This window comes from Phacochoerus africanus, chromosome 6, assembly GCF_016906955.1.
Source record: "Phacochoerus africanus isolate WHEZ1 chromosome 6, ROS_Pafr_v1, whole genome shotgun sequence".
NCBI classification, from domain to species: domain Eukaryota; kingdom Metazoa; phylum Chordata; class Mammalia; order Artiodactyla; family Suidae; genus Phacochoerus; species Phacochoerus africanus.
Window position 1 is genome coordinate 50,596,678 of NC_062549.1, and position 23,380 is coordinate 50,620,057.

Sequence of the window (23,380 nt, forward strand, 5' to 3'; positions counted from 1 at the left end):
TTTTTTTTAAGGTATAATGGGTTTTATGCTCAATATAATATATTCTTGGCTTAGGAAATAATCATTACTAAAATGTAAAATGTGATTTTGATTAATAACCATGATCATGAGTATAAAAAATCAAACTAAAAATATTACTAAAAAAAGGAGAGACTATCCAAATGAATCTATACAGGGAGTTCCCGTTGTGGCTGGGCAGTTAAAGAACCTGACTAGCATCCATGAGGTTGCGGGTTTGATCCCTGGCCTTGCTCAGTGGGTCAAGATCCGGCGTTGTGGTGTAGGTTGCAGGCTCGGATCCTGTGTTGCTGTGGCTGTGGTGTAGGCTGGCAGCCACAGCTCCGATTGGACCCCTAACCTGGAAACCTCCATATACTGCAGGTGTGGCCCTGAAAAAGACAAAAAAAAAGACCAAAAAATAAAAAAATAAAAAATAAATGAATCTATACAATGTACAAATCAATATATGGGACCTTAGCAAGGAAAGTATAAAAATTATCTTTTTTAATTAACAAGGTATTTCTTTAAGAGAAAGGAAGTGGAATTCTGAATTTCCCCTTATATGCTTGGTCCTTGTAGCTTTCCTGGACAAAGCAGTCCTAACCATTACAACTCTAAATGAATAATGTCGAATCTAGGACAACCTATCATTGACACAGAGTCCTGAGTGTCACATACAGTCAATGAAAAGGTCAAAACCTGACCACATTTACAATGTTCAACAATGAAAATAAAGATCTAGGAAGGCAAATAAAAATGGCTTACTTACATGAGGTTCCTTTTCCTTGTCGATTGTACAGTTTTAAGAATTAAATCTATGCCTTCCATTCTCATTCAGTACTTTTCATGAAGTCCTATGAGAATGCATGCTGTTTTGAATTGTGTATGCCTAAACTGCAGCAAAATTCAGGTGCAAGTGAAGTTTTATCCCATGGAAAAGTACTAAATATAGTTCTAGGAACAAATTCAATATCGTCTTGATTTAAGAAGCTCTGTCATCAAGTATGGACACTGGCCTATATAAAACATATATTGCCTACAGCAAAGTACAGCAACCTGTAAATCACAGCACTCTAACAATTTTCCATTCTATCTATTGACAAACACTCAAAACCAGTATAAAAATACTGGTTTTTATCATATGAACGTCCAACAACCACCACTACAAAATTCGCTTTTCTCACACCAGTTTCTAATCCAAACAGCCTTGCTGCAATTACTGTAAATCACTAGCAATCACGGAATTGATTGGGCAAAGATTAATTTAGCACTTTCCTCCTAAAAAAAGCATGAAAAGAATGCTTTAAACAGACATAATCCATAGAGAACTAGGTTTGCATCATAACTGCTGGGGTTCATGAAAAGGGTGTAAAACAATAGATTCATTTTCTGGGGTCAGAGAGAAATCCGTTGCTCCACACAACACAAAGGAATTCTGCTCAGGCAACCAGGGCTCTTTTCATTTGGCAGCAGGATTCTTGGGAGGAAGGAGTTTGTATGCGTTGAAGTAGCCCACCACCTGCTGGGGGATCTCCGCCAACACACACTGAGCAAGCGCTTCTTTTGGAGCCTTGTGGAAAAGAAAATTCACAACCATTTCATTAGCAACAAAATGTTTAGTTGCATTTTGATAAAACACTAGGAATGCCTCATCCATCAGGAAAAAGCAGTTAATTCCCAATTCCTAGGCTTGTATCTTGTCTTAGGAACAGTCCAGAAAACAGAATAAATTAAGAAACCAATGTCACTTAGGATCACTTTATTGTGCCTATTACCATTTATACAGTCCTTTTTTTGGTGCTGGCATTTTGGCATTTAATTTTTTTTCTTGGCTCTTTTTTATTTTATTTATTTATTTAATCTTTTTAGAGCTGCACCTGTGGCATATGGAGGTTCCCCAGGCAAGGGGTCGAATTGGAGCTGTAGCTGTCAGCCTGCATCACAGCCACAGCAGCACAGGATCCGAGCCACGTCAGCAACCTACACCACAGCTCATGGCAACGTCAGATTCTTAACCCACTGAGAAAAGCCAGGGATGGAACCTGTGTCCTCACAGATGCTCTTTACCTTTTAAATGTGGGTCCTTCATTCACTCGGTATTAATTTTTTTTAACTTTTTATTTGGATATTACAGATTTGTAATTCTGTACATAAATTACAGATTTAACAGGAAGTGGCAAAAATAGCACAGGGAAGTCTTAGAGTTCCCGTCATGGCTCAGCAGTTAACGAACCCGACGAGCATCAATTAGGATGCGGATTTGATCCCTGGCCTCACTCAGTTAAGGATCTGGGATTGCCGTGAGCTGTGGTGTAGGTTGCAGATTCGGCTAGGATCCAGCATTGCTGTGGCTGTGGTATAGGCCGGTGGCTATAGCTCCAATTGGACCCCTAGCCTGAGAACATCTGTATGCCACAGGTGTGGACCAAAAAAAAGTACAGGGAAGTCTCATGTACTTTTCACCTAGTCTCCTCTAAAGGTAACATCTTATATAAATATAGTACAAGAGCAAAACCAGGAAACCAGCATTGGTACATTTCACAGAACTTATTCTGAGTTCACTGGTTTTATGTGCCCTCATTTGTATGTGCGTATATATGGTTCTTTGTAATTTTGTCATCTGGATAGATCTGTGTAACTACCATTACAATCAAGATAAAGAATTGTTTTATCACTTCAAAGATCCCTAACATTACTGCTTTTTTTAATATACACCCACCTCTTCCCTCTCAACCCAGCCCGACTCATACATTTCCTGGTGAGAATGTAAAATGACAAATGTGCTGGAAAAGCTCAGCAGTTTCCTTTTTTTTTTATTTTGTCATTTTGCCTTTTCTATGACTGCTCCCGCGGCATATGGGGGTTCCCAGGCTAGGGGTCAAATCAGAGCTGCAGCCGCGGGCCTATGCCAGAGCCACAGCAACGCGGGATCCCAGCCAAGTCTTCGACCTACACCACAGCTCATGGCAACGCCAGATACTTAACCCACTGAGCAAGGCCAGGGATCGAACCTGCAACCTCATGATTCCTAGTCAGATTCGTTAGCCACTCTACCACAACAGGAACTCCCTCAGCAGTTTCTTTAATGATTAAAACACAACAACCAGGAGTTCCCATTGTGGCTCAGCAGTAACGAAAGCGACTAGTATCCAAGAAGATGCTGGTTTGATTGCTGGCCTTGCTCAGTGAGTTAAGGATCTGGAGTTGCCATGAGCTGTGGTGTAGGCTACAGACACAGCTCAGATCTGGCATTGCTGTCAATGTGGTGTAGGTTGGCAGCTGTAGCTCCAATTTAAACCCTAGCCTGAGAACTTCCATTTGCTGGGGGTGCGACCCTAAAATAAAATAAATAAATAAATAAATAAATAAGTGAGTTCCCATTGTGGCTCAGTGGTTAGCAAATCCGACTAGGAACCATGAGGTTGCAGGTTTGATTGCTGGCCTTGCTCAGTGGGTTAAGAATCCAGCGTTGCCGTGAGCTGTGGTGTAGGCTGCAGACGTGGCTCGGATCCCGCATTGCTGTGGCTCTGGTGCAGGCCGGTGGATATGGCTCCGATTCGACCCCTAGCCTGGGAACCTCCATATGCCGCAAGAGCGGCCCAAGAAATGGCAAAAAGACAAAAATAAATAAATAAATAAACAAACAAACCAACCACAATAACCATATAGCCCAGCAACTACACTTCTGGGTATTTATCCCAGAGAAATAAAACTTTATGTTCACACAACAACCTGTAAATAAATGTTTATAGCAGCTTTCCGTGTAATAGATGAAAACTGGAAACAACTGAAAATGTCCATGAGGATGCCTGCTATACTGAACCTGGATCGAATCAGTATCGGTATTCCAGCTATGATTCTGTACCAGAGTTTTACAAAATGTTACCATTGGAGTAAACTGGGTAAAATAGTCTCCTGAGAGATTTTCATCAAATCAACTTTCAGTTAGGTAAATTCATCATATACTTGCATAGAGTTTTCCTGTTTTTTTTTTTTTGTCTTTTTGCTATTTCTTGGGCCGCTCCCTCGGCATATGGAGGTTCCCAGGCTAGGGGTCTAATTGGAGCCGTAGCCACCGGCCTACACCAGAGCCACAGCAACGCAGGATCCGAGCTGCGTCTGCAACCTACACCATAGCTCACGGCAACGCCGCATTGTCAACCCACTGAGCAAGGGCAGGGACCGAACCTGCAACCTCATGGTTCCTAGTCAGATTCGTTAACCACTGCACCACGACGGGAACTCCGAGTTTTCTTGTTGTTAAATAGACAAAACATATTTTAAAACATTCACGGAGTTCCCATTGTGGCACAGTGTAAACAAACCTGACTAGTATCTATGAGGACACAGGTATGACCTCTGGCCTCGCTCAGTGGGTTAAGGATCCGGTGTTGCCATTAGCTGTAGTTTAAGCTGCAGAAGTGGCTCTGATTTGGCATTGCTGTGGCTGTAGCACAGGCCTGGGAACTTTCATATGCCACAATGTGACCCTAAAAAGCAAAAAAAAAAAAAAAACTCATAACATCATTTTTAACAAATTATCATATAAATTACAAGAGGGACATAGGTATACAACCTGAAACAAAACTGCCAAATCTAATCAAGGCTCTTGGAATGGAAAGCTCACATTCTCTAACCCCAGATACCTACTCAACTACCTTGGCTATGGACTGGCAAGGCAGCACCCTAGAGTGCCCAAGTAGGAAGGGGCAGTACTCACGTTCTGGAACTGTCTGAAAGGCACAAACTGGACGATGTCCCTGATGGCCACCTCGCCTGACGGGGAGCGGAGACTTCCACCATCGGCATCCAGAAATTCCATGGCACTAAAGTCAGCACCTCCAACCCCAACAATGATGATGGACATAGGCAGCTTGGCAGCATTAACAATAGCTTGTCTGGTCTCATCAAGGTCTGTGATCACGCCATCAGTAATGATTAAGAGCACAAAATATTGCTGCCAAAAAAAGACAATTATGTCCAATGAGCAGCTCCATCTTCCCCAACAACAAAAGCAATGGTTAATGACATTTCCAGCTTGATGAGTCATTTAGTCTCTTTCTTGCTCATTTCCCTTGCCAGTCTCTACCCAGGATATTATCTATATGAAATATTCTAATATTCTCTGACAACAAGGAAATTTACTGATACAAAAACTGCAGGTTCATTAAAACTGCAACAGACCACAGAAGAGGATTAGCATAAATACACAGAAACAAGACATCTAAATGTCAAAGATTAAACCTCAGTTAGCATAGGAATAAACACTTTGATTTAATGGAAGTATTAAATACGTCAAAGTATTAATCAAGGGAGCAAGTGGCAACTCTATTCTTAAAAGATCAAATATAGAAGAAGTAGATTTGTTTACCAAACTAAAATACCTTATTAAAAAAACAGATATGGTTCAATGGAGGGACTCTTTCTCTCAATCCTATCATCTCTGATAAACCTTTTTAAAGAGTGGTAAAACATTATATAAAGTTGTAACCCCATCTTTTGGACCATTTAAATCTAGAATGGATATAAGATTTATAGTGGGAGCTAACATGCGTTGAAGTGTTTACTCTGACTCAGGCACTGTCACTTTCTATGAATCATCTTGGGAGTTTCCTGGTGGCTCATCTGTTAAGGATTGGCATTGTCACTGCTGTGGCATGGGTTCGATCCTTGGCCTGGGAACTTCTGCATGCTGCAGGCACTGCTAAAAAAAAAAAAAAAAAAAAGAAGAAGAAGAAGAAGAAGAGTTATCTCCTCTCACTCTTTCTTTTTCTTTTTAGGGCCACACCTGCAGCATATGGAAGTTCCCAGGCTAAGGTTCAAGTCAGAAATGTAGCTGCTGGCTTACACCACAGCCAGAGCAATGCAGGATTTGAACAGCATCTGTGACCTATACAGCAGCTTGCAGCAATGCTGGATCCTTAACGCACTGAGTGAGGCCAGGGATCAAACCCACATCCTAAAGGATACTAATCAGGTTCTTAACCTGCTGAGCCACAAGAGGAACTCCTCCTCTCATTCTTTCAATAATTGCATGAGGTTGTTATCCCTGCCTTATTTCTGAGGATACTGAAAAGGTTTGGTATCCACGGTCCAACGGTAATGACTGACTGATTCAAACCTCTTTAGTTAGTAGTTTTGCAACAGCCACTGAAGTGGTAAGTCTTTCAAGCCTTAATTTGCTAACGTTTATTTCAAAAAGATAGGCTATAAGGTTTTGTGGAGTTTTTTGAGAACCTACCTAAGAAAATTATTTCAAAAGACAGAAAAATTTCTCATGAGTATAAAGGATATTGTGTTGTCTTGTTAATGATCACTAATGTAACAACAACAGATGTTACTCCCAAATCAAGGATGACTGTGTCATTGCTTCATGTCCTATCTTTGTATCTCAAAAGACCAAATAATTAGAAAAAATGGCACTGGGAGCAACCACCAATCCACATTCTCATAAGGCACTTACAGAAGCCGTATGTTGTTGTGTGGCTGCAGCAGCAAACTTAGCCACATGATTTATGATTGGAGAAAAATTAGTTGGTCCATAGAGTTTTATCTGAGGAAGGCAGGCCCGATATGCCTCTATAATGCCTTGGATTCCTAGACAAAAACAAAAAAGAGAAAGGAAGAAAAGGAGGATTAAAAATTCTTAAGTGCAATTTAATTATTTATTATTCACCATACTGGCTAATTTAATTTATACACCCAAATACAGTGCTTTAAATATCCAAAAGCTATGGAGTTTCAGGAGTTCCCCTAAGGTATATGTCACAAAACTCAACAACTATGTTCCATCACAAAAAAACTATAAATTCTACTGTCTTCCAGTAGATGGCACTTGTTCTCAACTCAGCCAAATTTAATATTACTCTACACTAGGATTGCTTGATTTTGATATATTTTGGGGATGAAACTCTGATGGAAAAAGAACCATGAAAAAGATGCTGCAGCATACAACTGATGAGAAGAGGTAAGAAAAAGTAACTGATAAAACGAAAAAGTGTTTGCATATACAATCAGAGGGTCTATAAAAATACCAGATGGCTATAAACTTAATGTTAATTCTAGTCAAGGGTTTACTCAATAATTTACAGACTAAGCATGGTATGGTATTATAAATATAATTATAAATATTCACTTCCAGGTTATTTATCACATTTTGCTGCAAAAACATTAAAGCATTTATTTATGGGGTACAGTTTAGGTCTGTTGGGTGTTATATAATGGAAGACTGAGCAGGGCCACTGACTAGCTCTGTCCAGTGCATATGAATGTACATGACATCCAAGTCCAAGCAGATGTTTTAAGAACCACTGCCTGGAGTTCCCGTCGTGGCGCAGTGGTTAACGAACCCGACTAGGAACCATGAGGTTGCGGGTTCGGTCCCTGCCCTTGCTCAGTGGGTTAACAATCCGGCGTTGCCGTGAGCTGTGGTGTAGGTTGCAGACGCGGCTGGGATCCCGAGTTGCTGTGGCTCTGGCGTAGGCTGGTGGCTACAGCTCCGATTTGACCCCTAGCCTGGGAACCTCCATATGCCGAGGGAGCGGCCCAAGAAATAGCAACAACAACAACAACAAAAGACAAAAGACAAAAAAAAGAACCACTGCCTGTTTTTGCCATCTCCTTGCCCCTTCCTGTCTGCCATGGGACCAGCACACCACAGAGTGCCTGAGATACAGAATGAGAAAAAAAAAAAAGAGCAGCAATCTAGCCAAGCACAAAGTGATTTGTAAAGTGAGCTAGAAATAAATTATTGTCGTCACAAGTTACTGAGACTTAAAGACTGTTGATTACCTATCAAAAGTTAAATGGCATTCCTGATTAAAACTCAGCTGATGAATCTGCCCCTAATATACAACACAAGGTCTGGGATGCAAGTAAGATGCCAGGAATCCTACAGAAATTCCTCACAGTTCTTGCTTAGATTATCAAGGAAGTCTTAAAAGACTAAAACAGGTCTCTTGCTTTAAAAATGTCCAAGAGAACAAAGATCAATAAAGAGGAGAAGCATATACTTGGCTTAAAAGCTTTACAAGGTCAACTCTCTTCACTTATTATTTAAGAGTGAAGTTCCTGCTGTGGTGCAATGGAATCTGCAGTGTCTCTGCAGTGCCAGCACGCAGGTTCGATCCCCAGCCACGCACAGAAGGTTAAAGGATCTGGTGTTGCCGCAGCTGAAAGGTAGGCTGCAACTGGGTAGGTTTGGATCTGATCCCTGGCCTGGGAACTCCTTAGGCCATGGAGTGACCAAAAAAATTTTAAAAAGAAAAAAAATAATTTAAGAGTGCCAAAGAACTACTCTTAAGCACTTTGAAATTAGGAATGAGTGGTCTTACGGACAACCTTTGAGAAGGTAACTAATTCATACTTAAAGGTGATTTTACATAAGGTGAGGCTGTAACTAGTGGGCAGTCAGTACAGCAATAACAAAAATATTAACATTGGCCAGCAGCAGGATCTTACTGATAAAGTAGAAAGCAACTGATCAAATGGAAAAGTGTTTGTATATATGATCAGAGGTTCTACAAAAATACTAGATGGCTATAAACTTTTTTTTTTTTTTCTTTTTAGGGCTGCACCCACAGCATAAAGATGTTCCCAGGCTAGGGGTTGAATAGGGGCTACAGCTGCCGGCCTACGCCACAGCCACGGCAACGCCAAATCCAAGCCATGTCTGTGACCTACATCACAGCTCACGGCAACACCAGATCATTAACCTACTGAGCGAGGCCAAGGATCAAACCTGAAACCTCATGGTTCCTAGTCAGATTTGTTTCCACTGAACCATGATGGAAACTCCCCAGATGGCTATAAACTAATTAATTCTAGTCAAGGGTTAATTCTAGTCAAGGGTTTATTCAATAACTCACAGATTAAGCATGGTATGGTAGACTGTACTAATTATAAATATTCACTTCCAGGTTATTTATCACATTTTGCTGCAGAAACATTAAAACATTTATTTATGGGGTACAGTTTAGGCCTGTTGGGTGTTATATAATGGAAGACTGGGCAGGGCCCAGTAGATGTGTCATCTTCTAATGATACATACTGTAGAAAAACTGAACCATAACCACAGCAATAGTAACATTTTCTTCCATTTCTATCATCTAGCTTGCTTTTCAATCTGAAGGTATACAAAATTCTTAGTTAAATTTTTTCATAAATATCAATTGCCTTTAATTCCTCAACTAAAAATGGATTATAGCAAAATCTTTCCTTTGCCTTGAACAAGTGAGACATGTCCTTTCTGGGCAACAAAGTTCAATGATTAATTAAGAAAAGGGGATTTAACCTTCCTTGTCTTAAAATAAGGCTGTATTTTTCTGTGTAGCATATCCCTTGTCTAAGATCAAATTGATTCGTTTTTCCAGACTAAACCAACAGCAGAAAAGCTTGTGCTTGGTGGCAGCACAAAGACAGGCTCATATTACTCATAGGGTAAATGAACTTCTAAAATGAATGATCTCAGGAGTTCTCATTGTAGCTCAATGGTTAAAAAACCTGACTAGTACCCATGAGGGCATGGGTTTGATCCCTGGCCTTGCTCAGTAAGTTAAGGATCTGGCATTGCCATGAGCTGTGGTGTAGGTCACAGACGTGGCTTGGATCCGGCATTGCTGTCGCTGTGGCGTAGGCTGGCAGCTGTAGCTCCAATTCAGCCTCTAGCCTGGGAACTTCCATATGCCATGGGTGCAGCCCTAAAAAGACAAAAAAGAAAAAAGAAAGAAAGAAAAGAAAACAAAATAAAATAAAATGGATGATCTTATGATATATGTCATCCATATTTACTTGAAATAAATAAAACCTCACAACAACAAATTCCAAAAATTGTTCCAATTTCATCACAAGCATGAAGCAGATTTCTTGAAAAGAAAAATATTTGCAGTTTCAATATGGCTAGGGATACAAAAGGTCACAATCGGCCACTGAAAGTGATAAAAGAACACTGAATTAGTAAGAGGAAAGATTTCTGGAAAAGGGAGAAAATTCTAATACAAATTGCTCCCAACAAAATGTTTGTGCTCTTCTACTTTATGAATATTGTTTAGAAAGAGAAGAAAAGAACACCCTCTTCTGTTAGAAATCTATTTTGTAATTCTTAAAAGGATCCTTTGCAGAAAATTAGCTTATTGTCTACAATTTTATGTCCTGCTCCTACTTCTTTTCCTCCTCTAAACTGTTCAGCCTTATACAATTTTGTGAGAGATTTGGCATTTTAGGTAGACTGTTCACTGTGGTAAAAAAGAAAAGGCACTGGGATATTTGAGGGATAAACAGAAAAGTGAAATGAAAGAAATGTCTATCTCTGCTTTCCATAGAAAGGAAAGCTACTCTTGGAGCTTAATTCTCTGTTCCTTTAGCCCATTCCATCTCCTTACAGATCCCTGTGTAACAAGTAATTTGATGCTGGACACATTTTCTTGGTAGAAAGTTAACTGCTAATCTGAGAAAAGCATCTGTCTAATGAATGACTCATTTTATTGAAGGTTTATTTTAAAATCAACTTATATGTGAAAATATGATTATTCTTATTGATCTACCCTCAAGATTGAGAATTCTTTTGTTCCATTAAACCTCTTAAGATAGAAGAATTTAGCCTGCAATTTTCATCACCATCATAGTGATTTGCATTATTATCACTACTACAAGAACCACTAACTTGGTATAAAATCCTTCTGCTTTACAAAACAGAAAATTCACTATGTCTCAAAGAGAAGGCATTTGAGTAGCTTTAAATCACAGAGAAAAAAAGGAATGAAGACTAGTGAGGCTTTCAATTTAAAATCTTCATGTTTATTTTTAACTTACCATTACAGTAGGGATTGGATGGATTAAAGTTGATTGGAAATTCATGTGAAACCTGTCAAAAGATGAAAGAAAGGCTGATGAGGTCTGAATGACTTCGCTGGGGGCAAAGCTTCACAATGATAATTCCTCTTACCTGCCACTGAGGAGGAATCTGAGCTCCAAAACCAAAAGCTGGAAACATCTTATCACTGAAAAGAAAATATGAGAAAAGCAAAAGATCACTTTTTTCAAGTTTTATCTTTACTTGTAATAAAACTAGTGTGAGCTTATTTTATTTTTTAGGGCTTCATCCATGTCATATGGAAGTTTCCAGGATAGGGGTCAAATTGGAGCTGCAGCTGCTAGCCTACACCACAGCCACAGCAACAGGGGATCCAAGCTGCAATTGTGACCAATACCACAGCTCCCCACAATGCTAGATCCTTAACCCACTGTGTGAGGCCAGTGATTGAACCCATGTCCTCATGGATACTAGTCGGGTTTGTAACCCACTGAGCCACAACAGCAACTCCCATGAGCTTATTTTTTAAAAAGTTTAAATCTTAGAAAAATATAAAAATAAAACAAAGATTAGCCATAATAACCACCAGAGAGAACTTAGTCATTTGGCAACTCTCATTCAAAATATTTTTCTATGCATTGAAGGAGAAAAGTGTCTATATATGTTTATTAAAATGGACTTTACATTAATATTTTATAACATGCTCTTTTCACTTACATGCTATATATCATTTCAGTTAAATAAATGTGTAAATACATCCATAAAGGAGTTCCCATCACGGTTCAGTGGGTTAAGAACCTGACATAGTACCCCTGAAGATGCAGGTTGGATCCCTGGCCTCAATCAATGGGTTAAGGACCTAGTGTTGCCAGGATCATGCTATAGATCGCAGATGCGGCTCAGATCCAGTGTTGCTATGGCTGTAGCATAGGCTAGCAGCTGCAGCTCCGATTCCACATGCTACAAGTGCAGTCATAAAAAGAAGAAAAAAATCATAGTTTTAAAAAGCACAAGGTTTTCATTCGTTTACAAAAATACTCATTTGGCAGTAAAACTTGACCTCAACTGACAAGAGATTATTTATAGCCTCTATTTATGCTACTTAATGTGAATATTCATACATTTGGCCACAGAAACATGGTACAAATTTCACACTTATAAAACTCTCACATTTCTGCAACAAAATGTATGAATATTTGGCCCCAACGGTTTAGAGATAATCATGGATCAGAATACATAATATCGTGTGAGTGGCTGCTAAGTTTTCCACGGTATAAATATTCTCCTCTAACTGATAGACACCCAATGTCCTGCTATGTAAAACACTGTAATGAATATACTAATTTTTATACTAGGGATATTCTTTTCTATATTAATTCTTAACAGTTCTTTTAGCATTTAGAACTTATTATATACATCACAATATTTTTCCCAGTTGATAGTCTGTCTTTAACTTTGTTTACAATAGCTTCCCTTTTAGAGTTATTAATGCTAATGAATGTGGACACACAAACATTCTTTCATGATTTTTGCCTTCTCTGTCTTTCTTAAAGACTGTCCTTACTGCAATATTTTAAATGATTTACATATATTTTCTCCTAGGACTTTCAAAGTTTGTTTCTGATATTAAACTTGTAATTCCTTGGAGTAGGCTTCGAAGCAGAAGCTGCTACTCTTCACCAGCATCCATTCTTTCCCTCTTTACATATGGATGCGCTGGGCTATGAAGGACCACACTAGCTCCACTCTAGCTTCTCTGGGCTGGCAATGGTCAGGAAAGTTCTGACTGGAGATGTGAGTAGAGTCATTTGTCAGCCACTTCTTAACCACACCCCAAAAAGGAAAACACACCCACTCTCAGTGCCTCTATCCTCTTCCCACTGGCTAGAGAGGATGAAAATCACAGAGGCTGCCTGGGACCCAAGGTGGTAGCAAAGAATGGCAGAACTGCCCTCTCTGTCCTGAACTACTTATCTCTAGACACACAGCATAAGAGACAGAAACTTCTGTTAAACCACTTTGTTTTGGAGTATCCAATTAAGCAATTTTGTCTATAGTCTATGCAGAGTGGCATCCTAACATACACAGGTATGAGGCCAGAGATCCAAATTCAGGTCCTGTCTAGTTTGACAGCTTTTACAACCCCTTTTCCCTCAAATGCCATCTCTATCATATACTAAATTCACATACACTCTTCTTTTTTTTTTACTTTTTTAGGGCCACACTTGCAGCATATGGAAGTTCCTAGGCTAAAGGTCGAATTGCAGCTGCAGTTGCCAGCCTACACCACAGCCACAGAAACATGGAATCCGAGCCATACTTGTGCCTTAGACAATGCCAGATCCTTAACCCACTGAGTGACGCCAGGGATTGAACCCACATCCTCACGGACACTATGTTGGGTTCTTAGCCTGCTGAGCCACAACAGGAATTCCCATACTTTTAATTAATATATAATATTGCATACACAAAACTTATATAATGTTATAAACCAATAAAAATTAAATATAATTTATATATATATATATATATATATTCTTGCCTGTTCAGGTTCATTTTACCGTCCAGAAAATTTTAAAAATGATTTTGTCAGAGCTCCACCGCAATTCTGATTAAATTGACTAATATAGGGAGGAATGTTATATTTTACATCATTTTGATACTGCTTATCTAGAATCGGGGCATATCTTTCCATTTAAACAGGTTTCCTTCTTTATCCCTCAGTATAATTTTGTAATTTTCCCTCACTAAAGATCCTAGACTTCTTACTATATTTCTCATCTTTATTTCACAATTTTGAATTGTGATCTTTTATCCACTATAATTTCTTCAATTGATTATTGCTAGTCAGTGAAAAACTATCAATTTTTCATTTATTTTTACATATTTTAAAAGTTTTTGTATTTTTCGTCTTTTTTTTAGGGCCACACCTATAGGATAGAGGTCCTCAGGCTAGGAGTTGAATTGGAGCTGTAGTCACTAGCCTACACCACAGCCACAGCAACGCCAGATCTGAGCCACACCTTCAACCAGCACCATAGCTCATGGCAACACCAGATCCTTAACTCACTGAGCAAGGCTAGTGATTGAACCTGCATCCCCATGGATGTTAGTCAGATTTGTTTCTGCTGAACCACAATGGGAACTCCCAATTTTTAAATTTTTTCTGACCATCCTTCTGAATTTTCACTGCTTTCTAATATTTTTCACTTGATTCTCTTAGGTGTGAATTTATTCCTGATAGGTTTGCTAGAATTTGTGTATGAAATTGTCTTGGCAGGTGCCTTTGTGAGAAGAGGCTCTTTGACCAGCCACTCCATTCCTTAGAAACTTCCTGGTCTATTCAAGTTCTCTGCCTCCTTCAGAAAACTTGGCAATTTACAGCTTTCTAAAAAGTCATCCTTTAATCTAGATTTTCCAGTGTTAATAGCATAAGGTTTTAAAGAACATTAAAATATAATTTGCAAAGTTTTTTTCCCCAAAACTTACGCTTATAGTCTCTGTCTCTTTACTAATATTCTACACGCTTTCTCTTTTTCTTGGGCGTCAGTACTGCCAAGGGTTTGCTAACTTTTATGTAAAGAATCATCTCTTCAGCAAATGTATTAATTTGGTGGGGTTTTTTTAATAAATTTTATTGGAGTATAGTTGACTTAGAAAGTTGTGTTACTTTCAGGTGTACAGCAAAGTAAATCAGCTTTACGTGTATATATATCCATTCCCTTTCAGATTCTTTTCCCATATAGCTTATTATACAGTATTAAGTAGATTCCCCTGTGCTACACAGTAGGTCATTTATCTATTTTATATATAGTAATGTGCATATATCAGTCCCAAACCCCTAATTTATCCCTCCCCCCAACCACATTTCCACTTTTTAACCATGAATTTGGTTTCAAAATCTTTGAGGATTACATTCTGTATTTAGAGGAAGTACAGCATAGGGCATGAGAGCACCATCTCTGGAGCCACACAGCCCAGGTTTATTCCTATTTCTGCCAGTCACCAGTTAAGTGACTCTGGACCAGTTGCTTTATCCCATATGCCTCGGTTTTCTCATCTGTACAATGAAGATGATAACAGCACCTATCTCACAGCTAAGGAGGATTAAATGAATATCATATGGAAAGTATTTAAAAATTTCCCTAACATATAATTAGCTAACATGTACATGGGATCTTCTACTACTTCTATATTTTTTCTTCCTATTTCTTTCTTTTTTTTTTTTTTTTGAGAAGCCAGTTCATTTATTTTCAGTTCTTATTTAAAAATAAAAGCACATAAGGCCTGAAATTTTCCTCTATAAAGATAGGAACAAATCTTAGTTTTCTCATTACCGTTTCTTTCTTTCTTTCTTTCTTTTTTTTTTTTTTTATTTAGGGCCGCACCCGCAGGATATGGAGGTTCCCAGGCTAGAGATCTGTCAGAGCTTCAGTTCCTGGCCACAGCCACAGCAATGCAAGATCCGAACCATGTCTGCGACCTACACCACAGCTCACAGCAACATCAGATCCTTAACCCACTGAACGAGGCCAGGGATCAAACCTGAAACCTCATGATTCCTAGTTGGATTTGTTTCTGCTGTACCGCAATGGGAACTCTGTCATTACCCTTTATTTCTAAATAGTCTGTTACTACACTTTGATTTTCTCTTTGATCTAAGAACTACTTAAGAGTTTTTGTTGTTGTTTTTTAATTTCCATGTGGTAATTTTCTTTTAGTTAATCTTTTGTTTTAACTTCCCAAGGCAGTCTGAGAAAGTAACCTTGTAAATTTTCAACTTTCATCTGAGTCCCATTACTTTGTCACTACTGTGTTACTTTGAAGTTTTTATATTTCTAGCTATTTTCAAGTGAAAAACTTTGATACTGTTACTAGACATGTCCACTGTTACATTTTCATTTTGGATTATATAACAAAGTATCCTATCAGATAAATTTTTTTCAGCTGTACCTGTGGCATGGAGAAGTTCCCAGGCCGGGGATAAAACCTGCATCATGGCCATGGCCTAAGCCATAGCAGTGACAATGCTGGATCCTTAACCCACTGCATCACAAGGAAAATGCTAAAGTAATTTTTAAATTATATTTAATGAGTTTTGCCTTCAATTCTACTAGGCTGATATTGGAACTGCCACCCTTGCTTTAGATTTTTTTCCATTTGCCTGAAAATTTCCTTTCTTTAAATGTCATAACAATTTAATGAAAAGCTCCATCAATGTGTATATTATCATAAAACAATAGGTCAAAACAAGTGAAAATTTATACTGTACCCTGACAGATCCCAAAAAATCTCTAATGCAGATTTTTTTCATATTGTTTAGTAAACCTTCAACAGGCTCCATTTAAGTTTATTCAAAATTTATCCATTGAGTTCCCCATTGTAGCTCAGTGGTTATAAACCTAACCAGTATCCATGAGAATACAGGTTCAATTCCTGGCCTCACTCAGTGGGTTAAGGATCTGGCATTGCCTAAACTGTGGTGTAGATTACAGATGTGGCTCAGATCCTGCACTGCTGTGACTATAGCATAGGTTGGCAGCTGCAGCTCTGATTTAATCCCTAGCCTGGGAACTTCATATGCTGTAGGTGTGGCCCTGAAAAGTGAAAAAGAAAAAAAATCTATCCATTGAGAATCTATTGAAAATATTTTATAGCAATTACATCAAGTTATTCTTCAGCACTTGCTGAAAGTCACCATTAAGAAAATAATTAGGGGAGTTCCCACTGTGGTGCAATAGGATCAGTGGCATCTTGGGAGTGCTGTGACACAGGTTTGATCCCCAGCCTGGCACAGTGGGTTGGGGATCTAGCATTTCTGCAGTTGTGGCTTAGGTTACAACTGCAGCTGAGATCTGATCCCTGGCCCTGAAAGTCCATGTGCCGAGGGGAGGTCAAAAAAGAGAAAAAAGGGGAAAAAAAGGAAAATAATTTTGGAGTTCCTGTTGTGGCTCAGTGGTTAAGGACCCGACAGTGTCTCTGTGTGGATCTGGGTTCAATCTGTGGCCTCACTCAGTGGGTTAAGAAACTGGTGTTGCCACAAAATGCAGCTCAGATACCATGTTGCTATGGCTGTGGCATAGGTCTCAGCTGCAGCTCTGATTCGACCCCAGGCTTGGGGACTTCTACATGTCACAGGTGTGGCTGCAAAAAGAAAAAAAAAAAAAAAGAAGAAGAAAGAAAATAATTTGACAATGACTGCCAAGGAAATAGACATGCTAAGAAATATTGTCTGCAAGTGTTCCCAAAACATGTCATCTGGACTTCAACCACACAGATAACATATCCTTAATGAGTAAATTACAAGGAAACCAGATCAAAGAAACAAAAGCCCTGCCAACTTCAGTCAGCTGTTAAATAAGCAAGCTATAAAGAATACACTACAATTGATCACAGCTAGAAATTACAGGTCAAAGGAACGCTAAACCTGTCACCAAGAGAGAAACAGAAAAGATAAGCTAAGAGAAATTTTAGAGAGAAAACTACTCCTCTCCACCATCCTTATCCCATTAACTACATCAAAGTACCAGCAGATGGTACAGAAACTGCCCTTTCTGGGCAGTGGAGTCATACTCACGCATCATAATCTTGAATGACCAGTCCCACAGACCAGATAGCAGTCAAATACTCATTAACACCATTGGGGCTGATGTAATGAAGGGAGTTGGGAGACCTTGGGTCACCATTGGAGCCAGTGAAGTCCACTCCCACCTGCCAAATAACAATTGCAGCCCTTACTAAAGTGAAGGCAAGAATGCCTCAGCTTGATATCCAGGAAGACAAACACTGAATGCTGAAATACAAATATTCATCCCAGAGCCTACTATTGCCCTTTCCTAACAAACGCCTGAGGCTACAGGTATTTCTATAGACAATTAAACAATTAAAGCCTTAGCATGAAGCAACCTGCTATTCCTATTTTTCCAGATATCTTAAATCATGAAATATTACATCTATGACTTTAGACATAGGGTTTGTTTTCTGTATGTTTGTTTGACTAATTTTTTTTATTATTTAAATTACTGCAGGATAATCACTGATTTGTACATATCTGCTTTCTTGCAGGAGGTACAGATCTTATCGACAAGGCCAAAAGCTTTAGCACGGATGTAGACATGCTGTCTGAGGAGACTATATTCAATAGATTGTGTAAATTTCAACACAGTTTGGCAGTGAAGGAAAGAACACTGCAAAATGGAGGGGGGAAAAAGCAACATGTTACTGCCTACTTTGAAAAATTCAGTGTGTTACTCACAGTAAAATTCAGTTGACATCCTCCCATGACATAGTCAAGGAATGTACATTCCACTGTAATCTATAAGCAAATAGTAAATTTAAAATTAAAACTCTCCTACTATACAAGAGAAGCAAAGCACTCTCTTGGCACATTTTTAAGCATTTATAAACCAAATAACACATGATATAATTATGCAGAAACTACCTCTGCATTTGAGTATAAAGCATACCTGTCCCTACATGTCATGAATCTGTTAAGATTTTACTTAAATATAGCAATGTTAAGATTACGATATTAATGGGTAGAGATGAAACACACTCATTGCATGTTTTAAGAAGCTAATAAAGAGTCTAATATATTGAGAGCTTTAATAAGTATAATAAGCAAGTTTAAAAACAAAAACAAAAACACCCACTTGGATTTTTCCCCTTCATAATAATATCTAATCTTGAAATTATGGGAGTTCCCATGTCGCTCAGTGGGTTAAGGAGGCATTTGTCACTGCAGAGGCTCTGGTCACTATTGTGACACAGGTTTTATCCCTGGCCTGGGAACTTCCACATGCTGGAAAAATACCAGTGGTGCCTCATACTTCCTAGGACAATGAAAAACTTTAATATTCTTTATCCTTTTCTAAAAAGTTGTCAAACCAGAACTGGAGTTCCTGCTGCAGCTCAGCGGAAATGAACACAACTAGTACCTGTGAGGATTCAGGTTTGATCCCTGGCCCCATTCAGTGGGTTAAGGATCCTGCATTGCCACAAGCTGTGGTGTAGATCACAGACGCAGCTCAGATCCCACACTGCTGTGGCTGTGGTATAGGTTGGAAGCTGAAGCTCCAATTCAACTCCTAGCCTAGGAACTTTCACATGCTGCACATGCAGTCCTAAAAAACAAACAAAAACAAAGTTGTCAAACCTTGGAAGTAAAGTTACCTTTCAAAAGAAAGCTTTCTTGAAGTTCCAGTTGTGGTGCAGCGGAAATGAATCTGACTAGTATCCTTGAGGATGTGGGTTTGATCCCTGGCCTCGCTCGGTGGGCCGGGGATCTGGCATTGCCACGAGCTGTGGTGTAGGTTGACAGCTGTAGCTCTGATTCTACCCCCTAGCCTGGGAACATCCATGTGTCACAGGTGCTGCCCTAAAAAGCAAAAATAAATAAAAATTTAAAAAGAAAGATTTCTCTACTACTTCTTACGCCTTCCTTTTCCCTAAAGGTGCCAAGATTCAGAGTTCCTGTTGTGGTATAGTGGGTTAATGATCTAGCATTGTCTCTGTGGTAGTGCAGGTTCAACCCCCAGACCAGTGCCCTGGGTTAAAGATTCAGCATCACATCAGCTGTGGTGTAGGTCACAGCAGCAGATTCAATCCCTGGCCCAAGAACTTCCATATGCCACTGATGTGGCCAAAAAAGAAAAAAAAAGTGTCCAGATGCTCATGTAATTTTCAACTATTCAAACAAAGTGTTTGATATACACCAAAGTGATAGAACTCAAAATGGGATCTCATTACACTATAAGTGGTCAGGAGTAACCGACCTCACACTGTTTCACGCTGATAATTCCAGAATTCTTATAGCTTTTCTTCTTTTGCTTCTTTTTTTCATTTATGCATTCAAATTCAATCTGTAGGAAGAAAAGACAAAATGTTCATTATTACCAGTGATATTAGAAATGCCAATGTAAATTTAAATGAATGACTTTTTTTTCCTCTTGGAATCAAACAAACTACTGATGTTGGTCTATTGCAAAATATAACTCTGAAACAACTGCATAGTACATTAAACGTGAAATATTTATTGGTGACATTTCCAAAAGGCACTTCTAAAACTGTGTACCTTTTAAAATACTTCCTAAGTATAAATTTTGCCTCCATGGATAATTTTCTTAAAGGCTTTGATCAACAATCTTTTTTTTTTTAATAATAAAGGAAATATTACTCCTAGCTGTTACTCAGATAAAAACATGCTGCTTATAAAAAAAAAAAAAATCATCAGAAAACAGCAATATATGAAACCCAACTCTATGGTAAAATTTGCAGCAAAGGATATTCTTTCCATTGGGAACGTGTGTTAGAAAGAGATCTAATATCTTATATCTTCTCCCCAGTATAGTTCCTTCTCCCAAACAGATGATCTTCCTTTCCACATTCTCTCTACCTATCCATCTGTAAGGTTTGGCTCAATCATCCTCCTCTGTAACATCGACTCCTGTTCTAGTCTTCTCTGATCTCTATCCATATCCTTAAACTTCTACAACCACATACAATTTAGTTACATACTCAGTGTTATTCTCAATAGTTTCATTTTATTATTTTTTTTCCATAGCTAGGGTATAATCACGTCTAAGTTATACCCTAAAATTCTCAGTCTTGCCTAAAAATAAGAGATATTCAATGAATTCTGGATAAGTCACCTCTCTGGTTAATAGAAAACAATTTATATACTTTAGACAGAGTCTTTATTAATTTTCTAAGAAACATTTAAAAAAATTGTTTGAGACAATGACACAAAACAAAGTGATGTTAAAGAAATTCCTTGATGGTTCAGGATCTTGCCAGTCTGTCACCCTCATGTATATTAATTATTGAATATTAGAGATGCAGAAATGCCCTCAACATAATTCTTATTGGTGAAAGGTTACATTACTTCACCTCATTTATTCACATTTTTATAGTGTCTACCAGGTGGCAGGCATGGTTCTAAGCGCTGAGAACACAGAGCTGATTAGACATAGCCCTGCCTTTGAAAAACAAGAATGGGTAATCCTTGTCACTGCAACAATATTAAAAGGCTTTTCCTGGAGTTCCTATTGAGGTTCAGCAGTTTAATAACCTGACATAGTGTCCGTCTATGAGGATGCAAGTTCGAGCCCTGGCCTCACTCAGTGGGTTAAGGATCTGGTGTTGCCACAAGCTGCAGCATAGGTTGCAGATGCAGCTCAGAACCAACATTTCTGTGCCTGTGGTGTAGGTGGCAGCTGCAGCTCCAATTTGACCCCTAGATTGGGAACTTCCATATGCCACAAGTGTGGCTGTAAAGGAAAAAAAAAGCTCATTCTGTCATGGGGAGAAAGATCAAGTTAGCTTGACTTAGGAGAATTTTACATGCCCCGTAAAGTATTATACAGTTAGTTGCTGGCTCACTATCTTCTAAAAGCAGGTCCTTTACTGATTCTGGAAAATAACAACAAACTGAAACCAGTGAAACAGCAATCCAGATCATTTCTTCTATTTAGTTCTTTTAGGCAGCCTCCTTTAAGTGTTCAAATTTTCACTATTTTTCCATGTTGTTTTAATTCAGACTGTTAACTCGAAGCCAGTTCAAGGGAGTTCCCTAGTGGCCTAGCTATTAAGGATTTGGCATTGTCACTGCTGTGGCTCGAGTGTGATCTCTGGCCTAGGAATTTCCACATGCAACCATAAGGAACCCGACTAGTATCCATGAGGATGCAGGTTCAATCCCTGGCTTCATTCAGTGGGTTACGGATCTGGCATTGACATGAGCTGTAGTGTAAGTCACAGACATGGCTCAGATCCCACATTGCTGCGGCTGTGGTGCAGGTCAGCAGCTATAGCTCTAATTCAACCCCTAGCTTGGGAACTTTCATGTGCCTTGGGTGCAGCTCTAAAAAGCAAAAACAAACAAACAAACAAAAAAACAAAGCTGATTCAATCTTTGCATTTAGACCTTTAGGTGTGATTGGAAAAGGCTTTTCTACCTCACTGAAGCATTTCTGCTATTTCTAGTACTTGGGGTTTGTGACCAGGGTATAGGGACAGGACTAGAGATCTCTACACAATCTACTGAAAATTCTAGCCACACCATGTTTATTCAAAACTCATTTCTCCAAATTACTTAGATCAAATAGCTAATAAGTTTTATTTATTTACTTAGTAATTAAGTTTTGATCTAAAACTATCAGTATCTTCTTTCTGGGTCACTTCACTGACATGACTTTGTAAAAAAGACCTTCTTACTTGACCATAATCTCTTACTTCTTACCATACGTTTGGATTTTCAAAAGCAAATGCTACCTACATGAGCATTATTCAGGTCCCTAAGCAGGTAGAAAATAATTTATATTATTCTAATTAAGCTATAAACAGAATTAACAACTTATTCAAACTAGACAGGGAAAAAGGGGGAAACAATTGATAAATTTTATTCATAAAACACTCCAGAATGGTTTATAGACACTTTGCCTTAGAGACAGAAAGTTTCAGAGACACTCTTAGAAATAATTGCTAATAAACTGAATGTACTTAAGGCAGACAAATGATCTTAACCAAATTAGTATCATTAGATGGCAGCTTAATATTATGTAATTTGAAGTAGCATAACTATGCTTTTATCCTTTCCTTGAGCAAGGACAAGTCAGAAAGAAGCCACAGGCAGATGATAAAAACCAATTTGTACCATGTCCAAAAGGAGAATAAATGTACACAATTCAAGCCCACGTATGTCTCTAGCAGAGATACTAATTATTGTGACAAATGAAATGCCAGATCTTTAAAATGAAGGATTTTCAATCAAACCATATATACTGTCTGAAGCCAAAGGAAACCAAATCTCCAAATATAAATGTAAAAATGACTCTTACAAAATATATAAGAATTTTGGATCATGCAATTACTAAAAAATAAAATCCACTGATTTCAGAGCATCACATAATAATATAAAGTAAACAATGGAAAACTATTTGTTATGCCAAGGGAAAAAAATGAAGTAATAAATACAGGGCCTAACTATGGGGTATATGCAAATGAGAGTGATGCAACTTACAGGTGAGTTTCTGGAGGCTTCTTTCAGTTTTGTCATGGTGGTTTGAAATGTTCCAATGAGATCATGTGACCCATCATTGTCATAATCATAACACTCTACCTAGAAGTAAATATAATAAAAATATATACAAGTCAATGTAATTTTGTTAAAATGAACTGGCTGCAATAAATGGGACTTACCAAAAGGTGCGCTTTTAATTAAAATTAGTGAAAATGTTTAATATATGGTCCTACTTGGAGAAATAGGAACTAACTTTGTAGAGGAACAATACTGAAACACTTTCAAACCCTAGCTATCCTCGGAATGGGGTTCTAGGGTAGATCACAGGCCGAAGAGAAACACAGATAATAGTCAAATTCCACATTAAGCAGTTTCCAGTTCCTGCATGTGTCCTTTACAAGTGCTGATAAGATCAAAATGGAATTAGACCTTCTTTCTCATCCACTTTTTACCTTGTTATTTTACAATGGCTAAAAGCCACTATCTGTCTGGAGGAAGAAAGGAAGTCAGTATCCTCAGCAGCTAAAAACTATGTAATATAAATTCTAGAT

The 23,380-nt window shown here is 38.5% G+C and overlaps 1 protein-coding gene across 3 annotated transcripts in view; it reads right to left on the reverse strand.

The window, feature by feature from the left end:
• Window positions 1–369: 369 nt before the first annotated feature.
• CPNE3 (copine 3) overlaps window positions 370–23,380 on the reverse strand; it is a 54,485-nt gene continuing 31,474 nt past the window's right edge. For all 3 annotated transcript variants that reach the window (XM_047783648.1, XM_047783649.1, XM_047783650.1), the window contains 9 exons: window positions 22,830–22,928; window positions 19,585–19,671; window positions 18,066–18,125; window positions 17,388–17,521; window positions 10,943–10,997; window positions 10,810–10,861; window positions 6,464–6,597; window positions 4,721–4,957; window positions 370–1,570 (listed from right to left, as the gene is read on the reverse strand). In XM_047783648.1, coding sequence (XP_047639604.1) covers window positions 1,460–1,570; window positions 4,721–4,957; window positions 6,464–6,597; window positions 10,810–10,861; window positions 10,943–10,997; window positions 17,388–17,521; window positions 18,066–18,125; window positions 19,585–19,671; window positions 22,830–22,928 — 969 coding nt within the window. In that variant the 3' untranslated portion in view covers window positions 370–1,459. The remainder of the gene's footprint in view (window positions 1,571–4,720; window positions 4,958–6,463; window positions 6,598–10,809; window positions 10,862–10,942; window positions 10,998–17,387; window positions 17,522–18,065; window positions 18,126–19,584; window positions 19,672–22,829; window positions 22,929–23,380) is intronic.